Source organism: Podarcis filfolensis (genome assembly GCF_964270895.1).
Source record: "Podarcis filfolensis genome assembly, chromosome: 4".
In the NCBI taxonomy this organism is placed as follows: Eukaryota; Metazoa; Chordata; class Lepidosauria; order Squamata; family Lacertidae; genus Podarcis; species Podarcis filfolensis.
The window spans coordinates 101835626-101862405 of NC_139607.1; the positions used below are offsets into that span (position 1 = coordinate 101835626).

Sequence of the window (26780 nt, forward strand, 5' to 3'; positions counted from 1 at the left end):
TCGCACATGCACAAAAGCACTCTGTTGCGCTCCACGCTTGCACAGAAGTGCTGCTTTAGTTGCAGACTTTTTGGGGTGCAAAAGGCACCCCAGAACGGATCGTGTCCGCAACTAGAAGTACTGCTGTACATCCTGCTCCCCTGTGGAAAACTAAGGCAGCATGCTGCCCAGGCCTGACCAGAGTTGTGGGCTCCCTCTGAACTTCTAAAGCATCTGCCACAATAAATCTGTCTAAGATGCCCTCTATCAAAAAAATGTTCATTTAATAATAATAATAATAATAATAATAATAATAATAATAATAATAATAATTTATTATTTATACCCCACGCATCTGGCTGGGTTTCCCTAGCCACTTTGGGCGGCTTCCAACAAAATATTAACATACAGTAGTCTATTAAACTTTAAAAGCTTCCCTAAACAGGGCTGCCTTCAGATGTCTTCTAAAAGTCTGGTAGTTGTTTTTCTCTTTGACATTCAGAAGGCCCTCGGCGCTGGACCCCAGAGTCCGAGCAGAACGATGGGGGTGGAGACGCTCCTTCAGGTATACTGGACCGAGGTATAATATTAATATTTATACCCCGCCAATCTGGGCAGCTTGCAGCATATCTAAAAACATAATAAAATTTCAAACATTAAAAACCTCCCAATACAGGGCTGCCTTCAGATGTCTTCTAAAAGTTGTGTAGCTCTTGATCTCCTTGACATCTGAAGGGAGGGCGTTCCATAGGGAGGGAGCCACTACCGAGAAGGCCCTCTGCCTGGTTCCCTGTAACCTCACTTCTCGCAGGGAGGGAACCACCAGAAGGCCCTCAGAGGGCTAGATGAGCTTGTTCGCTTACCTGTTGGTATTCTACTTTGGGGCTTTATTTTATTTTAAAAAAGAATCACACACTCTTAACTGTGCTGAATATCGTAAGGAAGACGACAACAACAACAACCTCTGTTGTAAAAAGTAAAAAGCTGGCATTCTGTGTCCAAAGTTTAGTAATTTATGTTTTGTTTGAAAATGAGAGTAAGCGTTGTGGAAATGTTGGGCTTCTTCAGCTGAAGTGCCGCTTCCAACTGGCAACGTTTAAAAGCTGCATTTCGCTCCAGATGTTTTAATATGACTTGCCAGAGAGATAGAAAAAGGAGGGAGCAAAGCGGTTCCATGGCTATAAATGTGACAGGGTCCGCTGAACAGACAGGTGAAGAGATGAAAGTATGTGCTTGTTAGCTGTGCTCTGACAGAACTGAAGGCCTGATGTGTGGGGCAGAGGCCCATGGAGGGTTTGCACAATGATGCTTCGAAATCGAACATAATTTGGGCTTGGACTTCCCCCAGTGGGAAACCCTTTCGTTCTTGCGCTGCTTCCTTTCTGCCTTCTTGGACAGACCCCAGTGTACTTCTGAAGCACTGCAGCAAAAGAGAACATGCACTTTGCATTAGGGTGCCTTTGAAACCTAGACACGTAGAAATTGTACAAATGAAGCCATGATAAACCGGACAAACGAGTTGAAGGGAAGAGTGTTGTTGTTTAGTTGTTTAGTCATGTCCAACTCTTCGTGACCCCCTGGACCAGAGCACACCCACTGCCTCCCACAGTTTGGTCAAACTCATGCTGGTAGCTTTGAGAACACTGTCCCACCATCTCGTCCTCTGTCTCCCCTTCTCCTTGTGCCCTCCATCTTTCCCAACATCAGGGTCTTTTCCAGGGAGTTTTCTCTTCTCATGAGGTGGCCAAAGTCTTGGAGCCTCAGCTTCAGGATCTGTCCTTCCAGTGAGCACTCAGGGCTGATTTCCTTCAGAATGGATAGGTTTGATCTTCTTGCAGTCCATGGGACTCTCAAGAGTCTCCTCCAGCACCAGAATTCAAAAGCATCAATTCTTCGGCGATCAGCCTTTTTTATGGTCCAGCTCTCACTTCCATACATCACTACTGGGAAAACCATAGCTTTAACAGTGATCCATGAAGGGGGGAAGAGTGTTAAATGGTCTAAAACCACCTCTCTAAAAAAACAGTATAAATTTCACCACCACCCCTCCTTTCCCCCCACTTCTTCCTGACATTATACTGTACTCAACACAAATGTCTCATAACAAATGTAACTGATCTGTGTAAAAAACTTTACAACTCTACTAGGGCATGGAGATCCGGGGGGTCCCACCCAAACTTCAACCACGTTACCATTGGGGGGAGGAATTTGTCAAATTTGCAGATCATTTCTGAGCATATTTAAGGGAACTTATTATTTCCCTGTATGCATTAGTGTGGTGCCATTTTTTCCGTAACTTTTTACAACATTTGAGAAAAGAAATGGCATTAGGGAATTTTCAAAGTGACAGGGTATAAAGCACATTGCAAACTGTGAAACTCTCCTACAAGAAGCCGTGGTGGCCACCAACCAGGGAGGCTTGAAGAAAGGACTAAGCAGATTCATGGCTACGTTTTGCCTCCGCTGTCAGAGGCCAGATTCCTCTGAGTTCTGGTTGCTTGGAATCATAGTTGAGTGGGGCATTAAGTAATCACTTGTAGGCTTGCAAGAGAAGGGCATGTGAGTCCTGGAGATGCACAAAGTCTTTATAAACTAATCAGTCTTCTTGTAAACTGTTCGGAGATCAGATGACAGATGCCAGAGAAATGCCAGGGTGCGCTGAAATCTGATTAAAGGCATACTTTTCTGCGTTCCAGAGTTGGTTTTTCTTTTAAAATGTACATGCACTCTGCGTGTACATCTGATGTTAATTCTTTTCTGGCCTTCTATGATAGCGAATATTTTTCTTTTTATGTAGTGCCTGTAATCGGCAAAGATTCCCCAAATGCTTTGACAGTTGTATAATCGTGTTGTCGTGCTGTTGTGGGCAGCTAGCCCTGTACGCGAGGGGAAAGATATCTTAGTTTGGAAAGCTCTAAGCTCTCCACCAGAGAGAATCCTAAATCGCTAAGAGGGCGGTGAGCCATTGACCATGGCTTTAAACTACAGCTGCCTCTGCCATCTTTGGGTGTGGATGTCTTAATCCAGGAGGGTTGGATTCAAGGTGCTTTTGTGTGCAGATGTGTTTCATACTTTCAGTTCCTTGCACAAAGGATCCTGGTCACTGCAGGTGGGGCTTACCATAGCCCCGTGAATCTTTTGATTGCCATTTGGGATGAAATCCTAGTTGGTGTGCTTGTTTTTATGCTCAGTTCAGCGCAGGGGGACCAGGTCACAACCAAGTGGAAAGAGCAGGCCAGAGAGTAAATGAATTGAGCTGGGGAAAGTAGCTCCAATGAAGTGAGGCAGGTGGGACTTACTGCTGCTGGCAACCCAGGCAGCTTCTGGGAGTGGTAAACTCCTGGGGCTTCCCTCTGACCCACGCCTCATTTGTGCTAATGCAGCACAACTAACGCAGGAGCATCACAAGCTGAGGCCCATCTCATGTGCCTCTTAGCTGGGGATGCAGCGGCCTGGACTCTCCCTATCTTTGCATGCAAACAGACCCTGTTTTGTGCATGTAGTCTCTTTGGAGATCACTTGTAGCTGAGTAAGATTGTCTTCCATAAACACAGTTTTGAATCCGTAAGTGACAGTGGAGCCAATTCTGGGGACATAGGTTTCCGGGTGAGAGTTGATCATGGTGAGGGTTTTCCAAGCATGCCTTCCTCTTAGCACGTTTCTCCCTTTCATCCTGAGTTTGAACTCTGAACTTAAACTGCATGTAATAAGGTCCAGGTATCCAGTCCAGGTATTCTTGCAGGCAGCCTGCAAGGCAGCTCTACATTCAAACTTTCTGACGGTAAGAGCTGCTCAACAGTGGAGGTGGTGGACTTTTCTTCCTTAGAGGTTTTTAAGCAGAGGATGGATGCTGTGGATGCTTTCGTTGAGATCCCTGCATTGCAGGGGGTTGGACTAGATGACCCTCGGGGTCCCTTTCAACTCTGTGATTCTGTGAAATGACAAGAAAAGAGATTCCAACTGAAACATTGGGAGGAACTGTTTGAGGGTAAGAGCTGTTTGACAGACTCCCACTGGAAGGTGGTGAGCTCTCCTTCACTGGAGGTTTTAAAACAGAGATTGGGGGCTCATTTGCCAGGGTTTCTTTTGTTGAGATTCCTGCCTTGCAGACAGTTGGACCAGAGGACCAACTCTACAGTTCTGTGATTCTTTTTGTTGTTGTTGTTAAATAATTTTTATTCATTTTCAGTTACAAAAGTCCAAAATAAGCCATATTATATCAATACCAAATTACAATGCCAATTCAAATACAGATCAATCACGTAGCCAAATATAAAATTTAAGTGGCCCTACAGTTCTATGATTCTTATTGGGGTGGGGCTGGAAAGGTAGACTTTTCACAGAGCAAATCATCACTGCCAGGGTGTTGCTGCCTGGCTGATCTGCTTGCTTTCCTGGGGACCTGGGTCTCTGTCCTCCTGCTGCCCCTTAGCAAGGCAACCTCTTCTCTTAACAGGGGCTCTGGCAAGACCATGGCCCATTCCTTTGCACCTGCACTGTCTTGTCATGCCCTCCTTGGATTTTGCCCTCCTTCCATTGCTTTCATTCTAAGCTAAAGATCAGAGCCACACAGGATATTTTTAGTTTCATTACTCTATTTATAGGCTGCCTTTCATCCACAGCCACACCCAAGATAGTTTGCAATGAAAACAAAAGCCTGGTGCTTGCTTTGTGTGGGCAGACACGCCTCCTGGCCGTCCTCATTCAAAATGTTCCTCTTCCCATTCCTCAGAGTTCAAGGTGATCACCTCATGGCTTCTTCATAATTCAGCCATCTTCCAGCTCAGGGTTTGGAGGTTGGCATATCGCACTTATTTTACAGACGTGTATGGAAATTTTATTGGTCTTCAGACCCTTGCCCCAAGGCACCTTGAGTGGTGAAGTCTGGCAGGAGTTTCACCCACAGAGTTTATTAGTGGCTTTCAGCAAAAGTGTGTATTGTTTAAATAGCATCCAGTTGGCTTCTGCGGTTCGTCTTTGCCTCTCTTCACGTTAAAGGCGTGGGCTATGTGCCATATGCTAAGACCATCAGAAGAAACTGCAAAATGTGGTGCACCTCCAGAGGTGCTGGCAAACTAGAAAACTGGCTGCACCCAGTGCACATTGATTCCAAGTTCTGCCAACCTAGCAGTTCGAAAGCATACCAGTTCAAGTAGAAAGGTACCACTGTGGTGGAAAGGTAAACAGCATTTCCGTGCGCTCTGGCTTCTATCACAGTGTCCTGTTGCGCCAGAAGCGGTTTAGTCATGCTGACCACATGACCTGGAAAGCTGTCTGTGGACAAACGCCGGCTCCCTTGGCCTGAAAGCGAGATGAGCGCTGCAACCCTATAGTCTCCTTTGACTAGACTTAACCGCCCAGGGGTCCTTTTCATTTACCTTACCTATATTGATTGCTGCAATACTCTCTTCTTCAGAGACAATTACCGTATTTTTTGCTCTATAATACTCACTTTTTCCCTCCTAAAAAGTAAGGGGAAATGTGTGTGCGTCTTATGGAGCGAATGCAGGCTGCGCAGCTATCCCAGAAGCCAGAACAGCAAGAGGGATTGCTGCTTTCACTGCGCAGCGATCCCTCTTGCTGTACTGGCTTCTGAGATTCAGAATATTTTTTTTCTTGTTTTCCTCCTCCAAAAACTAGGTGCGTCTTGTGGTCTGGTGCGTCTTATAGAGTGAAAAATACGGTACTTTCTTCTATGATTCCCAGGCTGTGCCATTCAAGCAGCTGACTTAGTAAGAGCTAGAAGTTGTGGGGTTTGAGGAGCTGACCCCCTGGCAAGTTAAAGGCCTCTTTGATGGACTTCACTGCCTCATGAGTTCATCTAGCAAGAGAGGGACTACCCAGAAGGTGGTGCCTTTCCTCCTGAGGAAATTTACATCTGAAGAAAGGTTCAGCGTTTGGGACTTCTTAGTTTAGAGAGAAGACGAGTAAAGAGGTGGAATAATAAAAGTTTATAAAATTATTTATAGCATGGCGGAAGCAGGTAGAGAAAAGTTTTAGTTCTCTCTCTTTTATAACACTAGAACTTGTGGACATCCTATGAAGCTGAATGTTGGAAGATTCAGGAAAAATAAAAGGGGGTCCTTCTTCATGCAGCACGTAGATAAACTATGGAACTCACTCCCACAGGAGGCAGTGATAGCTACTTAGGTGGCTTTAAAAGAGGATTACATGAATGCATGGAGGAGGAGAGGGCTATCGATCACTACTAGCCATGACACCGAGCTCTGCCTCCAGAGTTGGAGACAGCAATGCCTCTGAATCCTGGTTGCCAAAAACCACAGGAGGTGAGATCCTGCTTGGATCCTGCTTGTGGATTTCCCTTTGGGGCAGCTTGGCAGCCTTTGTAAGAACAGGATACTGGATTAGATGGGCCATTGGCCTGATCCAGCAGGCCCTTCTTATGTTCTTATTGTGCTGCTTGGCAAGAAGGGTTTGTACCGTTGAGAAATACTTGGTGACCAGCCCATTGGGCACAATCATGACTGTTCACAGGGGGTTTTTTGGCCTCTATTTTGTTCAGATCCACCAGGCCCAATGTATGACCCACCAAGTCCAACAAGGCACCCCACCATCCATGAATTGTGACCGGAGCCCTCCTATTTTGCAGCCCCCAGACAAGCAGCGACAGCACCAGGTCTGCGAAGCTGCAGGGGGTTCCACCATGCACGATGCTAGCTGTATTTCTCTTGGCGGGTTTCAAGTTGCACAGTCTGGTTTTGTGGGTTGTGGTGCTTTGTTTGAGACCTGTAGAAGGAACAGAGCAAGCACCCAAAAGACATGCAGACGAGGGGGAATAGGAGAGGGCTGTCTGATGCCCTCAGCTGGGGAGTCCTCAGATGTTATATTTTTATATGCTTGCAAAGAGAGAGAGAGAAAGGGAGAGAGAGAGACTTTCTGCCTCTGCTGAACCAGAGCAGGAGGGACTGCATAGTTTTTGTGTTGGGCTATGAATAGATCTATATAAATCTTCCCATAAATGTAGAACTATAAATGCTATAAAAAGAGAGTTTCTGGCCAGTCCGCCTGTGAGGAAATGGCTCTGTTGGTGTGGCCAGAAAGTGTTTGGCCAACAATACTCATCTCATCTCCAGGAATGTGTGCTTGGCCACCCTCCTTTCGTAGCTGGGCTAGTGTGCTCTTTCGAGGTGGGAAGTCCAAAGGGTTCAAGCCTTGGGTGTGATTCCTAAGAAGAGCAAAGGAACAGCGGCTGCCACAAGCAAGAATGGATTCATACCTGTCATTCTGTTTACCGGTTGAAAGTGATCCCTTACAGCCCTTGCATTTGTTCTGTTTTGAGAAAGCTGAAACCCTTTGTCCACCTCTAAATGCTTTTGAGCCCCAACTCCTGCTGTTTTTAGCTAGATTATATTAACTGGAGCATGAGAACCAGGAAGCGAAACGGGTAGCACAAAGTGGGCAAAATTGAGATAAGTTGCCTAACTCAATTAGATTAATTTGTCAATTAGATTCCCGCCCCCTCCAAGGCCCAATGAGTTAGGCTCAGAGTACACAGCCAAGCAAGACAATTCTTTTAATAAATGCAAATTGTATTCTGACAAACCAAGGTGAGATACCCCGAAACACATGAAGAAGATTAGGAACGCTCCCCAGCCCAGCACTCTAGTAATCAGTTTGCAACAGAACTGTTTGTTAGCAAGGTGTAATTGTGGCCCCCACATGTACTTAAATGAACCAGTTTCGCATTGCTCTTTGCACTATTCTTGCTGATTTGCTACTGGTCCAGGTTCAAGGTGTTGCTAGTAGCATGCAAAGCCCTTAACAACTTGGGATAAGTTTAGCTGCGAGATCCCCTTACCCTCACGTATGCCCACTTGACCGCTTTAGTCTTTGGAACTGGCACTGTTGTTACAAGTGCCACAATAATACTCATTTCACATTTGAAAGAATTCAGTGTTTTTGTGTGGCAGCTCCTGCACTTTGGAACTCCCTGCCTGTTGATGTCAGGCAGGCGCCATCACTGTACTCTTTTCAGTGCCTGCTAAAAGCATTCTTGTTTAGGCAAGGCTTCCAGATATTTAGAAAGCTGATGCAAGTTCAGTCTGTTTTAGGCTATTGCTGTCTTAACTTTTTGAAAGTCATAAATTATTGTTGCTTATTATTCTTAATGATAATTTTATTTTATTTTTTTTACACTGCATTATTTTATTTTTTTACAGTCAAGCGTAGTATAAATTTCATGAAAATAATAATTGCAAGGGGTTGGACAAGGTTACTGCTTGGGTTCCTTCCAACTCTGCTATTCTATTAATCAATCAATCAATCAATCAATCAAATAAATAAATAAATAAATAAATAAATAAATGCCAAGGAGCTGCAGGTGGGACATAAGTTTCTCCCCCTCCTCTTTTAATCCCCACCACAGCCCTGTGTTGTGGCTGAGAGGCAGTGACTGGCTCAAGGTTTATGTTGGGGGGGGGATTGGGGGCGGCAGGGGGTCTTCATGCACGTGTTGGGATCCACAGTGTGAAAGAAATGCCCTTCTTCCGGGGGCCTGCCACCTTCTCACCCTTGCATTGGCAGCTGCCCTTTAGCAAGTTTGGCAACTGGTTCATTCAGCTCAGTATTGTCAACTCTGACTGGCAGGGCTCTTTCCCAGCCCTGTGTGAGATGCCAGCAGGGAGACTTTCCGCACGCAGCTGAGCTGCAGGCCCCGCTAACACTTTTCTAAGCAGCTGCCATTGTTTTGGCCGGTGGGCAGATTACCCTGCAGAAAAGGTGAAAATATTTTGAACAATCCAAGGAATGTATATGGGCCAGCCTGTGGGCTGGGCTTTGTTGACCTTAGGGCTCCTCTCCCCTCACTGCTCTTGCCAAAGCACAAAGCACAGACGCTGGCCTGTTTTTCCTAGGTTAAGTCTGCAGTGCGCTCAGCGGCCGTTGCCAAGAAGCACTCTTCAGGTGGAACTTTGCATGTGCCCATAACTGTTTGTCGGTTTCGCCTTTGCTCTGATCAGTGAGCGTGGTGCCATTGCAGACGATTAGAGAAGGCAGCATTAGTCAGCGCAAGGTATTTTCACACACTGGCAGCTGTGCATAGAATTGAATGTTCATGTGGAATCCTATGAAGCAGTTCAAGGGGTCCACAGAAAACAGTTTAGTAATGGCAGACAGGTGTCCAGAATGTGTGGTTTCCTTGGGGCTGAAACCTTGGGATGTGCATGCACTGCTCCGGCCATTGTCCTAGAAGCCCCCTCCCCTTCTTTCCACCCCTCACAGTGCTTTCCACATGCCTGGCATGGAGAAAGTGGATGGAGAGTGTCCCTATCTCAGGACACTAGAAGCTGAATGTTGGAAGATTCAGTGCGGGAAAAAGAAAGAACTTCTTCACGCAGCACAGAGTTAAAATTAGGAAACTCTCTCCTGCAGGAGGCAGTGACTGCCACCAACCTGGATGGCTTTAAAAGAGCATTAGACAAATTCATGGAGGAGTTGAGGGCTACTGATGGCTCCTAGCCCTGATGCCTATGCTCTTCCTCCCTGGTCAGAAACTGCAACGCTCCTGGTTTCCTGCTGGAAGCCATAGGAGGGAAGAGGGCTCTTGTGTTCACATCCTGCTTGTTGGTTTCTCACAGGCCTCTGGCTGGCCACTGTGAGAATAGGATGCTGGATGTAGAAGGCATTGACACAAATTTCGAGAATCCTTTCGGTCCACAGTTGCACAGTTTTGGCATACAGTCGTACCTCGTTTTGCGGCTGGGATCCGTTCCGGAGCCCCGGCTGCTAGCCGAAAAGGATGCAGGGCAAAGAGCTCTGTCTGCGTACGCGCGGGGGAGCGGTTTGCGCTTCTGCGCATGTGCGCATGTGCGAGTGGCAAACCTGGAAGTAACCCATTCTGGTACTTCCAGGTTTGCTGCGGACGTTCGCCAGAATGGACGCTAGACGAGGCGGACGTATTACTGTACTGTGGAAGCTAAGATTAATCACTATTTTGCATTGAAACTTGTTTTTAAGACTTAGTGACACTCACACAAACATCCCAGAAAGGTCCTCTAATTCTGGGGTTCATGCTAGACTTTCTGGGTTGATCAAAATTTTAAAAAGCAGAAATTTGAAGTGGATGCTACACTCAAGTTCTTGTAGTGCCTTCTGTCTGAGATTGCAAGACAGGAGGGTGACAGATATCGCACCCCTTCAGAAAGGCAGAATATATGAACTGTGTTGCTTCCCTCTGAGGAATGAAATGTGCTGGCCTTGTGTGATATATATGGGTGGAATGAGTTTCCTTTTAAGTTCTTCTAAATCCTCTTCAGACATTAGGTAAAGCTGCAAGGAGCTTGCTTTAATGGAGTCAGGTCAGTGGTCAGTCTAGCGGCATAAGACTTCACCAGGTCTAAGCCTCCGCTGCTTTCATGGGAGTTTTGGCTGCTTACAGCTGAAACTGTGCAGATTAAAACCTTGCGCTCTCACACTTTTGCCTTGACCCAAGGCCCTAAAACCCCCTGCTGTTCCACAGGAGGGCAAGTTTGAGCTTCAGCCAAGATCCAGAGGCAAAACCGCATTTGCTTTTGCAAGTTTCTCCTGAGTGATTCATCAGATGCTGTTATGTGGTTCCTTGGCTTTCTTCACTTTTCCTTCTTCTCGTTACCTTTTCAAATGATTATTAGCTCCTCATGGCTTTGGCTTTTTACGTGGGCTGTGGCTGACAGGAGCTGCTGACTCACTAAAGGCTGCTGAAGTCTCTCCCCCTGCCACCGGTTTCCACCCACCTCTGGCTTTCCATCTCTGACATTCAGGTGTAAAAGTGTTTATACAACATTTCCCTGCAGATTGAGCAAGAACCGGTCCATTTGCCCCAGTCCTTGTTTCTGGGTTCTGGCTATGGGATATGTCAGGAGGTCCCAGCTTCTTTCCACTGTGTGGTCTTGGGCAACCCAGTCAGATGGGCGGCATTTAAATGATAAAATAATAATAGCAATAAGCAATGCCACTTATTGATAGCTTTTCCAGTAGTGCAAAGTCACCAACAACAAATCATGCAGGAGGTTGGACTTGATGCCCTTGGAATCTCTTCTATGATTCTATGAAAAACACTAGACAACAGTTTCTCCATTCCATTTATAATTTCACAAACTTCTATCATGTCGCTTCTCACTTGCCTTTTCTCTAAACTAAAAAGCGCTAAATGCTACAACCTTTGGGGAGAGGGGAGTGTCGCTCCAACCCTTTGACCATTTGGGTGGCCCTTTCTTGAACCCTTTCCAGCGCTTAATCTTGCCCCTGCTGGCCTGCTCCCTCCTTCCCTGTTTGCAGGGGAACTCACAAGACTCCATTTAACATGGAGCAGCTCAGGCCGAAAATATTTTAGAAATGAAATCGGATCCCTGGATGACAGGAGGAAAGGCTTGGTGCAGAAGCCCGCGGGGCACATTCCTGGTTCTGTGACCAGGCCCTGTCTTCCCAGGCTTGCCTTGTGGTGGAATTGCAGGAGTCGGAGCTTGCCAGGTGATTGAAACAGAAAGGTTATGTGAGTCAGAAGAAAGCAGCCAGAGGAGGGGCTGCAAGAGACGTGGGTTTATAATGGCACTCTGAGACATGGTCTGGTATGGGGAGGTTTCAGGCGTGGCTGTTCTTGTTCGGACAGGAGACGGCATTAGAAGTTGCCTCTGGGCAGCAAAACTGGGGCTCCGTCATTCTAGAGAAGATGGCCTGGTTTAAGGCTGCTGAGAGACCCAAATTATTCCCTCCACTATAACGCCGCTGAAGTCATCCCACCTTTGACAGGGAAGTGCAGATCTTCGTGACACCTCTTTGCCGGTTGTTCTTCTGTTTTTTATATAGCTCTTGTTATCTAACATCTCCCTTCAGAGAGCTTAGGGTGGCTTAAGTATAGTGCCTGGGTGGTCTTTTATCTTTAGCTAGACTTTCAGCAATAAGAACATAAGAATTTGTCCTATCCTCTTATAAAGTCATCTCGGGCGCTGGTCATCATTACTTCCTGTGGGAGCAAGTTCCACAGCTTAACTATGTGCTGTGGAACGATGCGTAGAAATTCGTCATGTGTCCCCAAGTCATCCTGAAGGGCCACCTCCTCGCCTAACAGTTCTAGTGGCCGAAACAAACATTCCTGGAGGTTCCTGGGTTGCAACTGTTTGAAAGAGCTGGAGGAAGGTGTTTGGTGAGAGATGGGGAGGAAATCTGGCCGGGTGCCGGGCTTTGTATATACATAGCATTCTGCTTTTGTGTGGCTGTGTACTTAAAAACCACATGCGCAAACAAAGCCCTCCTCCAGTCCAGCGTACAGGAGGTCCTGCGCATGAAGTTCTGCCGCTTGGGGGGTGGAGATCCTAGCGTGTTTGTTCTTTCAGGCTATACAAATTGTACCGCTGGGGGCGGGAGAAGAAGGGGAGGAAATGGCTGGGTAATTCAAGGAAAGCATAACTCTGCTCTTAAACCTGCCTTCCCTTCCATCCCTTTTCTTTCTTGGCTTTTGCACCAGAGAAAGGCTCCCCTGCAGCGCCGATCTGTTTTGCCAGGCTCAGAGCTCAGGGAGCTTTTGACGGAAGTGGATTGTGCTTGAGCTGGAGCAAAGTGGCACTTGCCGATAACGCGGCGAAAACCCTTGGCCAGGCTCCAGTTGTTCCTGTGTCAGCACAGCCTGCTCTGGGCGAGGCTGGCATTTTCTGTTTCCTCTGCAGAAGATGACGGCGAGGCGGTTTGTTCCTGCTTTCCCTGCCCAGTTGTCACATGGGGGGGGTGTCTTTGGAGCTTCGTGGGTGGGAACCAAAAGGCACACAGCCGTTAAAACAGTAAGGAGGGGGCTGTAGCTCGGCAGGATGCATGCAGAAGGACCCCGGGTTTAGTCCCCGTCATCTCCAAGGTCTGAGACTTTGGGCAGCTGCTGATGCCAGTCAGAATAGACAGCTCTGGGAGAGATGGGATGGTGGTCAAGCGCAGTGTGTGGCAACATTATAGGTTTTGGGGTACATGATATTATTCTGTAGCTTAGAATAATAGAATCGCAGAATTGTAGAGCTGGAAGGGCAACCAAGGGGCATCTAGTCGAAACTCTCTGAAAGGCAGACATCGCAGCTCAAGAATCCAAGACTGGTGGCCACCCCAAGCTCTGCTTAAAAGCCCCCAAGCAGGGAGAGTCCACCACCTTCCGAGGATGTTAAGCAGCTCTTGTCTTGGGGTCACGAAGAGTTGGACACAACTAATCGACTAAACAGCAACAACCACCAGAAAGCTCCTCCTAATGTTTAGTCAGGACCTCCTTTCTTGTAAGTTGAATCCACTGGTTTGGGTCCCCCCTCCTGGAGCAGCAGAAATCCAGCTTGCATCCTTTAAATTGGTGGCCCTCAGTTGTTTCTGTGTTTACCGTCTGGAGGCCGTACACCCACGTCAGTGTTAGAAACTGAGACATGAAGCCTAGGAGCTAAATGGCACCTTCAACCTAGGTTATGGGCGCAGCAACGGAATGTCTAGGCGCACCTTTTTACAACAAGAATACAAAGCTGAAAATGAATGAACTGCAGCTAAAATATTATGTTCATTTCCTCTGCTCACCCCCCCCCCCAATACTCTTAAGAGGGTCTCTTCTCCAGTCTTCAGAGAGTAACTGGAAGTGGGGAGGCAGAAAAAGGTCCTCTTTTCCTTCCACTCTGCAGTTTTACTCTTTTTTAATCTTAGGCGCTGTATTGCACCCAGAGCTCACAAACTGCTTGCGCTAATGAAATTCCCTGTCACAAAATGCACCTAGAGCAATGAGAGTTTCGAACTCTGGCCCATGTGAGTGCACTGAGTAAGACAGGGACCCTGGTTTCTCAGTCCCTAAAGAGCCCCAAACATAGGTGGAACCTAGAAACTCTTGGGGGTTGCCTGCAAAGGAGCATTGCTCTTGTGCTTGCCTTGGCCTTTCTCCTGCTTTGCTGCCAAGGAGCCCTCGCTTCTCCAAGCACTCTCTGTCCTGCCTGGTGCTCTCTGGGTCTTACCTACTTAATTTAGAATGGCTTCCAGCCAGTTCCTTGGGCCCTTTTGCAGCAGAAATAGCCAAATGGAACACTTTGTCATTAAATATGCTCAACCTTCATGCTTCCAGATGTATCAAGGATTTCTTCCCCTGCGTGTAAATGAGTGGCACTTGTGCAAGAGCAGATGGAGGCCGTGTGGGACTTGAGCCGGAAATCCCTAGTTGGGGAAGGGGCTGCAGCTCCTGGGAGAACAACTGCTTTGCATGCAGGAGGTCCCTTGTTCAATTCCTGAAATCTTCAAGTAGAATCGTAGAGTTGGAAGGGACCCCAGGGTCATCTAGTCCAACCTTGTGCAATGCAGGAATCTCAACCATTATTATTATTTATTGAATTTGTATATTGCTCTATACCCGGAGGTCTCTAAACTAAAGCATCAATAACAGATGACCATTCCAACCTCTGCTTAAAAATCTCCAAGCAAGGAGAGTCCACCACCTTCCGAGGGAGTCCACTCCTCTGTCAAATAGCTCTTACTGTCAGAAAGTTCTTTCCAATGTTTATTCAGAATCTCCTCTCTTGTCATTTGAATCCACTAGTTTGGGTCTTGCCATCTGGACCAGCAGAAAACAAGCTTGTTCCCTCTTGCATGTGACAGCCCCCTTGATATGTGAAGATGGCTATCATATCTCCTCTCAGTCTCGGTCTCTTTTCCAGGCGAAGCATACCCAGCTCCTTCAACAGTTTCTCTTAAGGCTCGGTTTCCAGACCCTTAGTCATTTGGGTCACCCTCCTCTGCACACCTTCCAGCTTGTCAACATCCTTCTTCAGTTTTGGAGCCCAGAACTGGACATAGTATTCCAGGTGTGATCTGACTAAGGCAGAAGTGAGTGGTATCATGGCTTCCCTTGATCTGGACCCTATACTTCTGTTGATGCAGCCTAGAATAGCATTAGCCTCTTTTGCGGCTGCATCACATTGTCAACTCATGTTCAGCTTGTGGTCTTCTAAGACCCCTGGATTTTTTTCCACGTGTACTACTGGCAAGTCAGGTGTCCCTCATCTAATATTTGTGCATCTGGTTTTTCCTGGCCTAAGTGCAGAACCTTACATTTGTCCCTATTGAAATTCATTTCACATATTCAGCAGGTGCCTTTTGTGCCAACTTCTAAATGCCTGCTGAAAACTTTGCTATTCTACCAGACCTATGCAGGCAATTAAGAACACACAATGCTAAAGTGATGTCTGTTTTTAACTCTCTTTATGGCTTTTAGTGTATGGTTTTATTGCTGTAAACTGCTTTGGTGTATTTTTTTATGGCACAGTGGAATGCAGATTTTTTTATATAAATAAGGAGTGAGTGGCACATGCCTTGAGAGCTGCTTGGGGTTGCAACAGCTCTCAAGGCATGCCTAGAGAATTTGGGGTGCATATTTTTAATTCCCATGAAGCCGCATCTGTGTTTGCACGGGTGCTCTTAGTTGTGGCTCTATGATTTAGTTCAGTGATTCTACCTCCAGGAGATTCTGCCTTAATACACAGATGCACATTAGAGCTCAGATAAATTGAAGACTCCAGCTTAGCATTTTTGTGGATCTTAGCATCTCGGAAATAAACAAAATAAAATGTTTGATTATGCTCTCTCCCCACCCCCTTCTACCTCACTTTGTTTTTCTGGGATTCTGTAACAAGTTTTAACTTTTTGAGATAAGTTTCCCTCTTGGCCGCCTTTCCAGAATGAATAAACCGAGGCACAAAGGATGGTGCTTCAGCCCATCTGCTTCCTCCCGGCCTCCTTTTATTATTCTGAAGTACCTCTTGGGGTAGCTGGCCGCGAAGGATTTAAGGCAGCCCTTTTCGAGTGCTGATAAAGATAATATAAAAGAGAATTAAGACCGCCTGTGATCTGAGACTCTGAGGACAAAATCCATCTGAAACCAGTAATCCGGAAAGGAAACGCTAGGTGTTGTGCAGCCATGGATTGTGCCCCAGCTAAGGAGAAGAAATTTGAATAATGGGCACATAATGTTTTGATGGCATTGATAGTTGCCATGTGAGCTGTGCGACAACAGTATGGTGCCTGACTGCCCTGGCGTGCTACAAAATGGGTGGGGGCGCCCCCAGAGACTTGGTCCACTTCCATGGGGGTCACTTAACCGTTGCTCAGCCCTTTCTTAAAACTGTTGCTCATTCTGCCTCTTTGCTGACAGTCAGGATGGTTTAAAAAGCCATTGAAAGATGGGTTGGTTTCAGCCTTTCACGGTATGCACTCGTGTCTGTTGGGTTTCTAGTCTGCCTGAGCGGTGTGTCTCAAGCTCCTGGTTTTGTAACTGTACAGATGTGACTGCAATAGCAAGGCAGCACGCCCCCAGATAGAAGGATCCCACGCTGCTTTTGAATAATTCCTGCGTGGAGGTTCCTCAAGTGCAAGGCAGCCACTGGAAATGATCTCTGCTCTCAGCTGGTCTTCTCGCTTATTTTTTTGTTTTAAATCACAGTGGCCCACCACACAGCCAAACCATAAATTAATTTTTTTAACAACACAGTTTACAAAAAAAACAATCAAACACCGAAACAGCAGTAGGAAAAGCAGCAGCAATTCTCCAGCTGCAACTCTGGTCAAAGGGAGAGAGTAAGAAAGAGAGACAATGAAAGCAGCCAGCACGATAAAACTCCCACCTGCACACAATAAGCCACACTGAAAAGAAAAAGCTTTACAACATGGAAGGTGGGGCAAGCTTGTTTTCTGCTGCTCCAGAGCGGAGGACCTGAACCAGTGGATCCAAATGACAAGAAAGGGGATTTCATCTAAACATGAAGAAGAACTTGACCGAGGAACGGAGTCCCTCAGAAGCTGGTAGAGGATTTCAAACAGGGTTAGATGTCCAACTGTCGAGGATTATTGAGCTGTGATTCCTGCATTGCAGGGGGTTGGACTAGATGACCCTTGGGATCCCTTCCAGCGCTACAGTTCTGTCATTCTATGGTTCTATGATTCATTACCACCATACAAACAGAAGGTGAAGAAATGGGTCCCTGAATGCTTTTACTGTGTGTTTTTGTTTTTATTGCTGTAAACCGATTTGATATATTTTTATGATACAGCGCTGTGCATTTTAAAAAACAAATAAAATAATGGATACCCGCCAGCTTTGCCTCCCCTTTCTTTCCCGTTGCACCCACTTCCTCTATAATTGCCACCCCCTTCCCACCTACTTGGGGTCCTTGTGCCTTTGATAATGGCGTGACAGGCAGGGCTGGGCGATATCTGGCTTCCAGCATTGTGATATATCACCAGCTAAACATCACAATATCCCGATATATCACAATGTCTGAAATAAGGATGGAGCTATGTAGAGGCATTGGCTGGCTGCACGGTTTTCCCCGCACCATGATTTTTGCAGGGCCGGCTCTTGTGATGTTCTGCCCCCTGCATGAGGTAGCAGAGACCTGGACCTGCAGAGTTAGCAGGGGCTGCAGGAATCATTGGCTGGCTTCATGGTTCCCCCACATTGTGTGGTTTTTGCATAGCACACCACCACATTCATGATTTGTGATATATTGCCAGGTCAAAAATTACGAAACTGATATCACGATAGGGACTTCAAACTGGTTTTGGACGATATATCAATATATCGCCCAGCCCTAGTGACAGGTAGACCTGCTGCTTTGCTCACTCCTGGCAGCCATGGTAGGGAAAGGGAGGAACAGATGAGTTTCCTGGCTAAGGATGCTCCAAATTCCTCGTGCCTGATGGGACTTGCAGGGGTGTTGCACTTGGGTACAAGTACAGAAAGCGGAACGACTTGCCCATAGGGTGCTACAGTTGGGCTTGTCTCGCCATTTTTAAAGGCACGAGAATCTAGGTTAACAAGATAAACAAGATGCCTTCATCACATAACTCCCCTATGAGGGCAGACTGCCATGATGGGTAGCGGTGAGGAGAATGCCAGGCTATAGGGTAGGTCTGTCCTAGACTGCATGCGAAGCGTGAAACTGGAGCAACAAGCCCAACTCTCAGTCCAGACTCATGACTCTTGGCTCATGTGTCTTGAAAGTCATCCGAGTGTCTCTGGTCCCTCTTGGGGTGGGGAGCTGGCCTAATTCTCCTTGCGGGAAGCCTGCTGAATGAATGGGGGGGGGGCGTTTCAGGAGTTGCAGGGAACTGGGATTGCACCTTTCTCCCTTGGGGACAGCAGGGAATAGAGCTGTAGCAGTGGCTGGAGGGCTGGGAGAGTCATCGAATCATAGGAGTTGTAGAGTTAAAAACCTCCAGCAAAGGAAAGCCCACCACTTTCCATGGTTGAGCAGCTTTTACAATCAGAAAGTTTTTAATGTTTAGTTGGAATCTCCTTTCTTGTCCTTTGAATCCATTGGTTTGGGTCCTCTCCTCTGGAGCAGCAGAAACCAAGCTTGCTCTGCTGTTTTCTTGACAGTGCACCCAACTCCTCCCCCCCCCTTTCCTGGCTCCCCACCCACCCACTGCTTTTATATAGACACCTGCAATTCCAGGCAAAGCATGAGCAAATCCTCCAGGGCTGTGCTGTGTGTCAGCCGGCTGAGCCTTTTCTTGCCAGACACCTGCGCTTGCAGAAAGTTACTGCTCTCTGCAGTCCTCTGACTCATCAGACCTCCTTTAGCTTTTGAAACTTGCTCCATATCGCAGCCTGCCGGTTTCTCCTTCTTCGTGTTTCCTTTGCTCCTGGCTTGCCACCCAACAGCACATATTCAGCGGCACATATTTAAGCGATGCACGGAGGGAGCAGGGCAGGAGAAGTCCATGTTTGAAACCTGAGAAGAGCTCCCTTGTTTACATCTGCAGTGATTAGACACCTTGATATTGGATTTGGGGGGGGGGTCTGGGAATGCCAGAAATACACAGTCCTGTTGTTGGTGCTGTCAAAAGGCTTAGGGCTCTTCCCTTTGCCTTGATCCCATTTTTGAGCTCTTGACAGGTCCTTTACATTCTTGTCTGTCTGCACAAGGTGTGTGATGTCCCTATAATGAGGGCAAGGCTTTTCCGGCCGAGCTTTTCTGGCCTTTGAGCAGGCGGTCTGGAGGTTTCTGTGGCTGCCGTCTGGTGCAAAACTGGGCACCGAAATGTGTTCTCTTGCTTGCATTACAGCCATTGGAGGTTTTCCCTAATCTGTGTACTGTTTGACTTGCTTCAAACTCAATAGCGCTGAAATCACTGGATCAAGCTCATCAGCTTTGTTGAATTAATTAAACTAAATAGTTTTAATTGGATTCTGGGTAACTGTGCAATTAATGGTCATTGCTTTGAGTTTTATTGTGCTGTTATCTTCCCTAGTGGGTTGTGCAAGCCACCCTTCTGAACAATGCTGTTTATAGGAGAGGGGCAGTGGGTGTGAGTTTGTGGAACCAAGCAGGGGGAGACCCCAAAATGTCTGGGAACTGCTGCTCTAGTGCATCCCAGCAGCCTCTATGCCTTCCCCTCCTAGGTGTAAGGGGCACCAACATTTATGAAGTTTTGATGCCAGCTAAAAATGTGGTTATTCATCCAAGGATTTTAGCAAAGTGCTGTCTTTTCTTGTTTTGTTTTAGGTTGTATTTAAACGAAATATTGTTTTATTGTGTTTTAATGTTGTTCCCTGTTCTGGGATCGTGAGGACAGCGAAGAGCAGCTTGTACAAAATCATTTGAATGAACCAAGGAAAAAAACCTGTATTTAAAGCAATATCCTTGCTGCCTTCTAGAGTCAAAAAGGATTCCCTCAACCCCTCCACACCCAGCCCGTTGGGTTAGGAACGCTTGTCTTTTGCAGGAATGCGGGAAACTGCTGCTCCAAAGTGAAATCATGTAGCATTTAAGGAGCCAGGCGCAGTCTTGAAAGTTGTGTAGTAGCACCTCTGAGCATGTGTGGAGTGCCTTCCACCCCAAGCCGTGAGGCTTTATTGTTTGATTTATTGCACAAGTGCTCCCAGAGCGGCTTATATATCGCAAGACCGTCCCTATCCCTACTCTACCCCTATCCCCAGACTTACAGCCTGAAAAAAACACAAAACACAAGGGAAAGGGGACAGGGAGGGAAGAGGAAAAATCAAAACTCGGGCACCAATTTCTGTTGTTCCAATAATGACCACCTGGCCCTGTTTGGGGGCTGGAGGTGTCTGGTGGAGAGGGGCCTCCAACACAGCTCGATGGAGGAAGCTTTCTTCTTCCTGCTTCTCCCACCGATGGAATGGCTGTGTCCCAAGTGACTGTCAAGGGGGGATTAGGCCTCATGCACTGGATTAGAGGTTAGCTCTTGGGGTGTCGCATGTCCCGGCTAGATTGACTCACCACTCTTCCTCCAAAAACGAAGCCCAATTGTTCTCAGTTGTCTCCAAAGGCCAATATCGTTTCCCCTCCCACCTGTCTGGAGAACCGGCAAGGCAAAATGCCACGCGTTGGGGCGTGACTTAACCCTTTTTGTTTTTATCCTCCCTGCCCACAGAATTCTGCCGCATCGACCAGGCCTTGTGCCACAACGAAGACGAGCAGCTCAGCTTTGAGGCCGTCCTCAACATCCACAAGCAGATGGACGACGATGCCAATGGCGATGTCGACGTGGAGGAGAGCGATGAGGTGAGGGCACAGCAGAGGGCACCCCACTCTCTCGGTCTCCGGTCCCTCTCCTGACCTTCCCACTCCACTTAGTGTACATATGTTTCGGGGGACCCGGCACCCTCTCCCCACAGCACAGAGATTCTAAAATCTTACGTTGTAAACAGCCCTGTGGTCTCTGGATGAAGGGCTGTATGCAAATTTAATAAACCAAGAAAGAGGTGACACAGTCAGCTTGGGTAGGAGGTGTCTTGGACTACAACTCCCATCAGCCCCAGCTAGCCTGGCCATCTGGAGGGCACCAGGTTGGGGAAGCTGAAGTTAGGCTGAAGCTCTTGGCCACCTCCACCTGCACCACAGGAAGCAGTGCTGGCCAGCAACCTAGGTGGCTTTAAAAGAGGACTAGGCAAATTAAGGGAGGAGGAGAGGGCTATAAATGGGTACCTCCCAGGGTGGCTGTGCTCTGTCTCCATAGCTTGAGGCAGCCATGCTTCTGAATCCCAGTTGATGGAAATCGCAGGAGGGAAAAGGGCTCTGGCACTCAGGTCCTGCTTGTGGATTTCTCTTTGGAGCATCTGGTTGGCTGCAAGAGAACAGGATGCTGGACTAGATGAGCCATTGGCCTGATCCAGCAGGCTGCACTTATGAACCATACAAAGATTATGTTCAGCAAAACCTCCGTCAGTCCAGGACCCAATGCATTGCAGGGGGTTGGACTAGATGAACCTGAGGGGTCCTTCCCAACTCCACCATTTTATGAATTCTCTGAGTCTCCCCAGAGGACATCTGCCACCACCCAGCCTCCCCCATCTGGCTGCTATACTCTCCCCCCGCCAAGAAGTTAGCCAAGAAGTTCCTATCAAAAAAGGGGGAGATGATTGCTTGGTTTAAAACCAGCACAGGGCAACAACCTCCTCTCCCTTCCTGCCACTCTCATAACAATTTCATATGCTTAGAGATGAATGAGACACAGAAATAGGGGAGGTTTTCCGTCTCTGCTTGTCTTTTGGAAAAAGAAGATGGGAAATGCCAAGCCGCCCTTAAGCTCTTGAACTTTCTTATTGAATCCTTCCACCTGCTCCCTCCAGCTTTAGGGCAGTCGTAGTCCAGCTACTCTTGAGAGGCGGCATTTGTCCTCCTGTACGTCTGCTGCACATCTTGAAAATGGAGAGCATGAGTAGGCCCTATGTGTGTGTAGAAGCTGAGCCCGAGAGCCAGCTGCACACTCCTGCCTCCTGCGGCACTGGGACTTCCCTTAACCTTCCTTCTCTTAAGCTTTCTTCCAAAACTATGCTGCTTTCCTTCAACATTGTCAAAGCAGGCGTGGGAAAGGAGCTGCAAAATGGCTGCAGGTGGTCTTCCATTTAATGCTCAGTAAATAAGATGAAAAGCTTAGAGGAGCAAAGGAGGCCTTTGCACGGTGTTGAGAAAATTGATGGAGGGCTAAAAAGATTTTCTCAATACTCCAAGGTGAGTAACCCTGGTGTCCCAGGTCCTAGTTCAATACTCTAACCGCTAACTCCACACTCCTGATGTTTAAAAGGGAAGCTAATCGCTCCCAGGGAAAAACCGGAAGCCTCTTCTTGAAAGAGATACGTCTCCTCCACCTCTAATGGGTGAGTTGCCTTTGGGTAGCTGCATTTTGCATCCGCTGTCCATTTCCACATGTAGGTTTTTGCCTTGTGATTTCTAAGCACCACCCTTGGAAGTACCACTAAGTAAGTGGCGTTAATTCCAAATAAATGTGTTTAGCGTTGGAGTGCAGGGCACTGGACCTCTGTATCTATTTTTAAGCACACCGCCAGGTTCACCAAAATTGTTATGAGCTGGTGAGGCCCTAGCCGAGTTAGCAGAATGAAAAGCGACTATCTAAATGGTGTCCTTTTCTTTTCCAAACTATGTTTGGAGGATTTCTCATGAGCAGAGCTGCTTAGAAAGGAATCCTCCCTAGAGGTCTTAAAGAAACAAGCTACATCTCTGAAGTTCAGATTAAGAACCTTCCTTCCCCCTGTTTTCCCTTAAGGCCTGAACTACTGCAGTTGCTTTCTGATGCTCTTTTAACAGATATAGACAGGGCTCTTATTCAGCCAGAACTCCATGGAACTCAGTTCTGGCACCTGCCAGATGGGCGCCATTGCCATTCTAAGAGAACTAGGGAGGTGTTCGTGGTGAGTTCTGGCACCTCTTTTTCCAGAAAATGGCATTGGAAATAGATATTTGTGGGAGGGGGGGGACCCATTAATTTTAATCTGGAGCTGCAGAAAGAGCCAAGGACTCTGCTTTCAAGGCATGCAGTGAAAGCGGAGTCCTTTTCTTTGTAGCTGAGCAAGAGCTGGGGATCTCAACTGTTGTCTTTGGAAGCAAGGCATTTCCCGCATCTGAGCAACCTGCCCTGCCCAGTGGGTGTTCACAGCCTACATCTAGGTGTAGCATCGTCTCAAGGGAGATGCGCCTTTTGAGTCTTCTTCTCCCCCTCCCAGTGCATTTAGGGCTTTCTCATCCCTCCTTTCGCTGCCTGGAGGGCAGTTTCCCAGGGGAAACGTCTTGACTTGGACATGCTTAAACATGTAAGCCTGATTGCTCTTGGCTCTGACTTCTGATTCCACTAAGCTGAAGTACTCGGGGCCTTTCTTTCATTAGGCAAAAGTGATGCTGTCAGGTTGCGTTCTGTGCAGAACGGGAAAGCTGTGTTTTTCCAGTAATCTCTTTCCTGTGGAGCTGAGACTGTGTGAGTCAAGGCTGAATCAGAGCATGTTCACATACACACAAGCAGGTCCTGCTACCCAAAAGCAATGCGTTCTCAGAAAACGTTCCTTAGGCGAGCCTTCGCATAACAAGTCAACGATCTCCATTGAGTCCTATGGGGAAGTTTCTGATGCATTCCCAACCATGGAATTTTGACCCCAAAGTGACAAAAAAACCCAGGAAAACCCACTGAAATCTTGCAAAAGGAGAACACGGAAGGGGAAAATGCTCCCTTCTCTGTCCTATCTCTCCCCCTCCCTCCTTCCCACCATGGTTTCTGGCAAAGCAGCTGCCACACACCAGCAAAACACAAAATAGCTTGCATATCTGAATCTGTGACGTTTATAGGGAGATTTGGGTACTAATTACTCATATTTGGATAAGTGGATTTTCATATAACAAGCATTTGGATAGTGGGGCCCGCCTATCATTTGTACAGCATTTGTCATTTGCAAGGTACCTCCCCAATACTTGGATTGTCAAAGATTGTGGCAGTTCTCTCACTATCCTTCTCATGTCCTGGGGTGACATCTTAATATTTGGATGTCAAGAATAAAGGAAACCAGCTTTTGACCACAGCTAAGTGGTAGAGAGGGAGATGGATTCCTGGCTGAAACACTGGACAACGGCTGCCAGTAATTGTAGCCAATATTGAAGTTGGTGGACTAGTGGTCTGGTGGCGTCCTGGTTAGTGTTGAGCTAGGATATAAATGCAGTAATAAATGAACAGATCTTCCTAACCCATCCTTAATTCTCGACTCAGTTTCTTGTTTTAAAGGGAGTCTAGAGATGCAGGCAAAACTTGGGATTACACTCATGGAATCTGCTATAATTTGTTGGAATCATTCCTCTGTTCCTGCTTAAGCTCTTTCAGAGCGCAAATCCCAACACCGGTTTAGAGTTTTGAAGAGGCATTAGGCAAAACCTAAGCAAACACACAGCTTAAACATCAGATACTCTAAACTCGGTTTATATTTGTTGAGGAATTGACTGTCGGACATAGAATTGGGCGTAAGAGCAAAAGGAAGTTGAATGAAGTTTCACTTGGCCTTTGACATGAAATGCAAAGCCTGTGAGCACAGGACGTAGCTATATTTATCATGATCATATACAAAAAGCCAAATATACATATAAAAGTAACCTCTAATAAATTCAAGGAATATAGAAACAAATCTGTAAACATACAGATAATAAAATCGGCACACCTTTGTTAAAATTCCTTTTTAAAAGTCCCTTAAGGCCTGTTGGGATAAAACTGCCAGGGGAAGGACAGGAAGGAGGGAGCCAGCCCAGCTTTTTTTCGGAAGGGAGTCTTTATTCTCTGTTTTCTGCAAGTCCCTATTCAAGCCAGGGGCAGGAATCTTAGAAGTGCACCTTCCTTCCTGACTCCAGTCTTGAGAGCACTAGATACTTGGTGGTGGAGCAGAGACAGAACCCGGCTTCAGACCTCTGCCTTCCTTACCATTTATATCACACTCATCTTTTTGCTCATCAGCTCTCTGCATATTTGCTCCCGTTATTATTTTTTGATCATCAGCTCTCTTGTTTTGCTAAGCTGCGCTGCTCAAAACCTTTGCCCATCCGCAGCCTGGGAGCGCTTCTCTTCACATTTCACATTTCTTGACGCTCCCCTCTGGGGAGAGGAGTTTGCTGTGTGTTCGGAGGTGGCTGCAGGGACCGCAATTAAAAGGAGCGCCCCTGAACCCCAAGGGGAATCCCTTCCAATTGGCGGCCTATTTCTGGTCTTCACGCAGAGGCAGGAGTAGCTCTCGAGGCGCCCGGCGACTTAATTGAACGGATTTCTCTCTCCTCCAGCATTTTTGCCGAGGGAATTGGTAGCTCTGGGTTTGCAGCTGAGGAAAAATGCCTGTCTGCAGGCTGTAACATTGGCAGCAGCTTTGTCCTCTGAATCACGGGGTGAGCACCCCAGAATTCATTTCTGAAACTGCAGGTGCTTAGGGTCCACTGAAAGCCCTGTTCCTCCCTAGCCCAAGGCTGCCTTGGAAGTTGCCAGCAGCACCCTTTGCCAAACCGGTTTGTCGGCCAAGATGCAGCAAAGAATGATGACACATTCCAAACCAGCCGTTTTATGACTTATTTCCCCAGCGGGGCAACAAGACATCACACGTATTTGATTTATTTTGAAAGATTTATATATCCTGCCTTTCCGTCTTTCACCCAGAATGCCCAGTGCACCTAGTGCCGGCAAATGTTTTATTTAATAAAACTCAGTTCCAATAGGTAGAAACTGGCCCAAGGCTTCCCAGTGAGATTCATGGCTGAGGCAGGATTCGAACTTGGGTCTCCACAGTTCTGCCCGATTATGCCACAGTGGCTCCAGTTAATCAGGGGAGAATTATGATTATCATTATTAATTATAACTACCCTTATTTATTCATTTATTTTTAATCACTTTAATTTGTTATCCTTTCCCTGCTCCCCAAATGAACAACAAAACAGTAAAAACAATATCTTAAATAATTTCAAGGTTGCCAGGAACAATCTCTTCCTTCCATCAAATAACCGAAATGTTTTAATTAATTAAAGGTTGCTAATTAAGTGTTTATTTACTAGGACCTACCAAAATTGCAAAGTGTGTGCTGCTGCTTGAAAGCTTGCTTTCCTCTTCGCTCCCATTGCACTTTCCTTTTGTATTGCTTCTCTTGGGCCCTGTCTGCCTTACCTCTTGATGTGTGTGCAGTGCTGTCCCTGAATTTTGAGAAGAGGCCGTGCGCTGTGCTTCTCAGCCCATTCTCCAGAAAGAGCCAGTTACCTCACCATTGAAACATGGCCAGCTGCCTGCTTTTTCTGCTGCTGGGATTACTCGGCCGCACGTGCCGTGGGCCTTTGTGTCTGCCTGTGGAGGTGTGCCTTCACCTCCACACCCTGGGGAGGGAGACAGAATCCCAGGTGCCTGGCTTCCTCGGGGCTTAAAACTTGTGGCTAAAAGAAGTCGTTTTCCAGCCCTGCTGGGCATGTAGATAGGCAGGCCTACATGAACGTTCTGTCCTCTAGTGTTGCCATACTCCAGTGATCTCAGCCGTTAGTTGTGATTCCTAAGTTGTAGAGGGTTGGGCTGGATGACCCTTGGGGGTCCCTTCCAACTCTACAATTCTAATTATAATAATAATTTATTTGTACCCCACCCATCTGGCTGGGTTTCCCCAGCTACTCTGGGCAGCTTCCAACAAAGATTATAATACATAAAATGTCACACATTAAAAACTTCCCTGAACAGGGCTGCCTTCAGATGTCTTCTAAATGTCAGGTAGTTGTTTTCCTCTTTGACATCTGGTGGGAGGGCGTTCCGCAGGGTGGGCGCCACTACCGAGAAGGCCCTCTGCCTGGTTCCCTGTAACTCGGCTTCTCACAGCGAGGCCCTCGGCGCTGGACCTCAGTGTCCGGGCTGAACGATTGGGGTGGAGACGCTGCTTCAGGTCTACTGGGCCAAGGCCATTTAGGGCTTTAAAGGTCAGCACCAACGCTTTGAATTGTGCTCGGAAACGTACTGGGAGCCAGTGTAGGTCTTTCAAGACCGGTGTTATGTGGTCTCGGTGG

General features: G+C 47.1%; 1 protein-coding gene across 20 annotated transcripts in view; it reads left to right on the forward strand.

Moving 5' to 3' along the window:
- STIM1 (stromal interaction molecule 1) overlaps positions 1–26780 on the forward strand; it is a 101094-nt gene that overhangs the window by 20797 nt on the left and 53517 nt on the right. For all 20 annotated transcript variants that reach the window (XM_083609702.1, XM_083609709.1, XM_083609707.1 and 17 more), the window contains one exon: positions 20368–20498. In XM_083609702.1, coding sequence (XP_083465828.1) covers positions 20368–20498 — 131 coding nt within the window. The remainder of the gene's footprint in view (positions 1–20367; positions 20499–26780) is intronic.